At 34.1% G+C, this 2,686-nt stretch overlaps 1 protein-coding gene across 1 annotated transcript in view; it reads right to left on the bottom strand.

Moving 5' to 3' along the window:
• Positions 1-356: 356 nt before the first annotated feature.
• The window catches only part of LOC107566138 (VPS10 domain-containing receptor SorCS3-like), a 119,339-nt gene continuing 117,009 nt past the window's right edge, over positions 357-2,686 (bottom strand). The window contains exons 24-25 of the mRNA XM_016251513.1: positions 1,812-1,972; positions 357-478 (exon numbers count right to left, since the gene is read on the bottom strand). Of these exons, the coding sequence (XP_016106999.1) occupies positions 420-478; positions 1,812-1,972 (220 nt within the window). The 3' untranslated portion in view covers positions 357-419. The remainder of the gene's footprint in view (positions 479-1,811; positions 1,973-2,686) is intronic.

The raw sequence follows: 2,686 nt of genomic DNA, 5'->3' as shown, positions 1-2,686 counted from the left end.
AATCAGAAGTTTTTTATACTAAAAGACCCCCCCCACACACACAATGTCAAACTGATAAACTGACAAATATAATTAAAAAATGCACCGGGAAAGTGGCTTTCCCCCCAACTTTCCTTTACGCTTACTGTTCTGTAACATTCAGAACAAAATTTTGGAAATTTCAAATGTTGGTAAATAATCCTAATTTCTCAACCGAGCATGTTTTCAGTGACTTGTACAGTAGTTAAATCTATTCTTATTTTCCACACAGATCGTAACAAACAAGACACCCATGCAAATCTGAGCTCCTTAGAAAACTATTAACAATGACAGTGTTTTGAAATTACAAAAAAAGCATAAAGGAAAACTGTCAACCTTTAAAATTGTGATACCTCTGTACACATTATTACAATACGCCTCCGCCTTCTTTCTTGACGTTTTCAGACACTCGTGCAGTTCGGGATCTCCCTTGTGCTTTCACAGGTGTTGATCACACCGCCTACTCGCCGAAAACACAGAAATGACACATTAGCCTTCAAAATAGATTCTGCTTCAACAAACAAAATTGTCTGTATTCATTTTCTTAACACATGTCCCAGGATGATTACTCAGAAGAAAACTTATTTAATAATCTTGCTTTTAATTTAAATAATTTCCTGAAATTACTTTTCTTCAACCCAGACCTACTTTTCAAAATCTCAATGGATAAAATCAAGTCTCAACATGACTTCAAGTTGGATAAATGGTTTGCTTTGAAATGCATAACATTACAGAAGTTAAATGCATAGCGAATGCCATTTTATGTTATCTTAAAATGCTTGATTATACGCTCAACTATATATTACTCAAGTATAAATGAACAAACTAGATGTTTTCAGCATTAGAGTCATTAAATATTTATCCTCATGAATGCAAGCGAAATGAATGTAAAGCAGGCTAGAAACTGAACCATTTCATCCTCCTATTAAACACCCGCAGAAAGAGTGGTGGGATTTATTTTCTGCGTGGCACCGATGTTGCATGTTTATTCATCATAGTTGTTGTTATCACACTGACCCCAATTTGACCCCTTTTATAGTTTAATCAGTGCCCTTTTATAATCACTGTTTAACAGCACCAATTAAATATTAATTTGCAGTTATTAAGCAATTACATGATCACAGACGCATCCACTTGGGAAATAAGGAGACTTGGGCCCACTGTAGATAGTTCTCATTAGCATGCATTATGTGTTCGATTATAAACTTGATTTCAAAGGCTGTTTTTTGGTCTGATGGTTTTCACTGTGTAATTCTAAAAGCTGAATGATTCATATTTTAGTGTAAAACACAAAGCTTGCCACCGCAAGAATAGTTTTATGATAGCACGCAGGTTCGTGACTCAAACAGTCTTGAGGCTGAAAAAGACCAAGGCTGGAAAAAAATAACTTTTCCTATCATGTCATTTCTACTTGAGAACTACTCAGACTTAGAATACTAAAAAAAGACAATTATTCAGAGCTGTATCTGGGAAAAGTTGGTATTATGTTCACTAAGCTCCACCTTCAGCATCTTTTGTCATGTGCAATATCAGACAAGCTTTTGCTCTTTTCTACAGAAACCTTTTTTTTTTTTTTTTTACAGAAATGATAGATTGCATTCTGCGGATAACATATATATTGAAATTAAATCTTAATTTAATTTAATTTAATATCTTAATAAATCTTAATTTAATTATATATATATATATATATATATATATAGTGGTATAAGCATAAAAAATAGCAAATGGGCTTTTCTCTGAAGTTTTATGTTATAAATATTAATTTTTAATTTTCTAAAAATGTCACTCACGTTTGGCACAGGCCTCCAGCTCTTTCTCCATCAGTTCTTTCTGGGTGGAGAACTCATTCAGGGTGATTTTTGGTGTGGCGTCATTCTGGCCCACCGTACTGATCATCTCCTGCTCTTTCTCATGGTTCACCTCTGCGTAGATGTTAATCCAAGGGATTTTTCTGCAGAACAAGTTTTTGTTGGGGGAAGAAAAATAAAAGCATTAAGCATTAACAAATCAATTTTTATTTATTTATATTTTTTAAAAAGGTGTAAATTCTGAGCCACTAGAGACACAAAACGGAATTGCAACGTGTTTGTTTGAATTCAGAAATCTCAAATCAAATTACCAAAGAATGAAATGAAAAAATATGTTTGTTTTGGTGCCTACTTCAGTGGCAAACATGCATGACAACACAAAATGAGGACTGTGCGCATGCAAACTAAAACTGCAATACAACAAGTTGTTAAATACGGTGCGACTGTAATCACAATCCTTTATTGTATTCCTGAAATAATGACAGTGATGATTGCTGAGTATATTTAATAACTTCTGGAGAAGAAGTTGCCCAGGCAATCAGAGGTACTGAGAAGCCGCTTGTCTTGATAACACTGCGGGACAACCTGGAACGAATTATAGAGATGTTTTTGTAATTCCCCCGAAATTTCATGCCATGCTTTTCCAGCACACTAACCACACTGTAATGTGTTTGCTATATTCCAAGCTCACTTTATATTTTTATGAATTAGAATAAGAGTCTTCGCTTTTTTTCTTTCTTTTTCAAATTACTATTAATTTTGTGAGCTAATTGCTTTGTTTTTCCAAGTGTAACATTTCCATAAATACGCTTCCTTTTTAAATTACATGGGGGGGGGGGGGTGGGGGTAATTTTTTC

This window comes from Sinocyclocheilus grahami, unplaced genomic scaffold, assembly GCF_001515645.1.
Source record: "Sinocyclocheilus grahami isolate Dianchi unplaced genomic scaffold, SAMN03320097.WGS_v1.1 scaffold1050.1, whole genome shotgun sequence".
Classification (NCBI taxonomy): domain Eukaryota; kingdom Metazoa; phylum Chordata; class Actinopteri; order Cypriniformes; family Cyprinidae; genus Sinocyclocheilus; species Sinocyclocheilus grahami.
The sequence above is the reverse complement of the archived record's forward strand: the minus strand, read 5'-3'. Positions and strand labels throughout refer to the sequence as shown.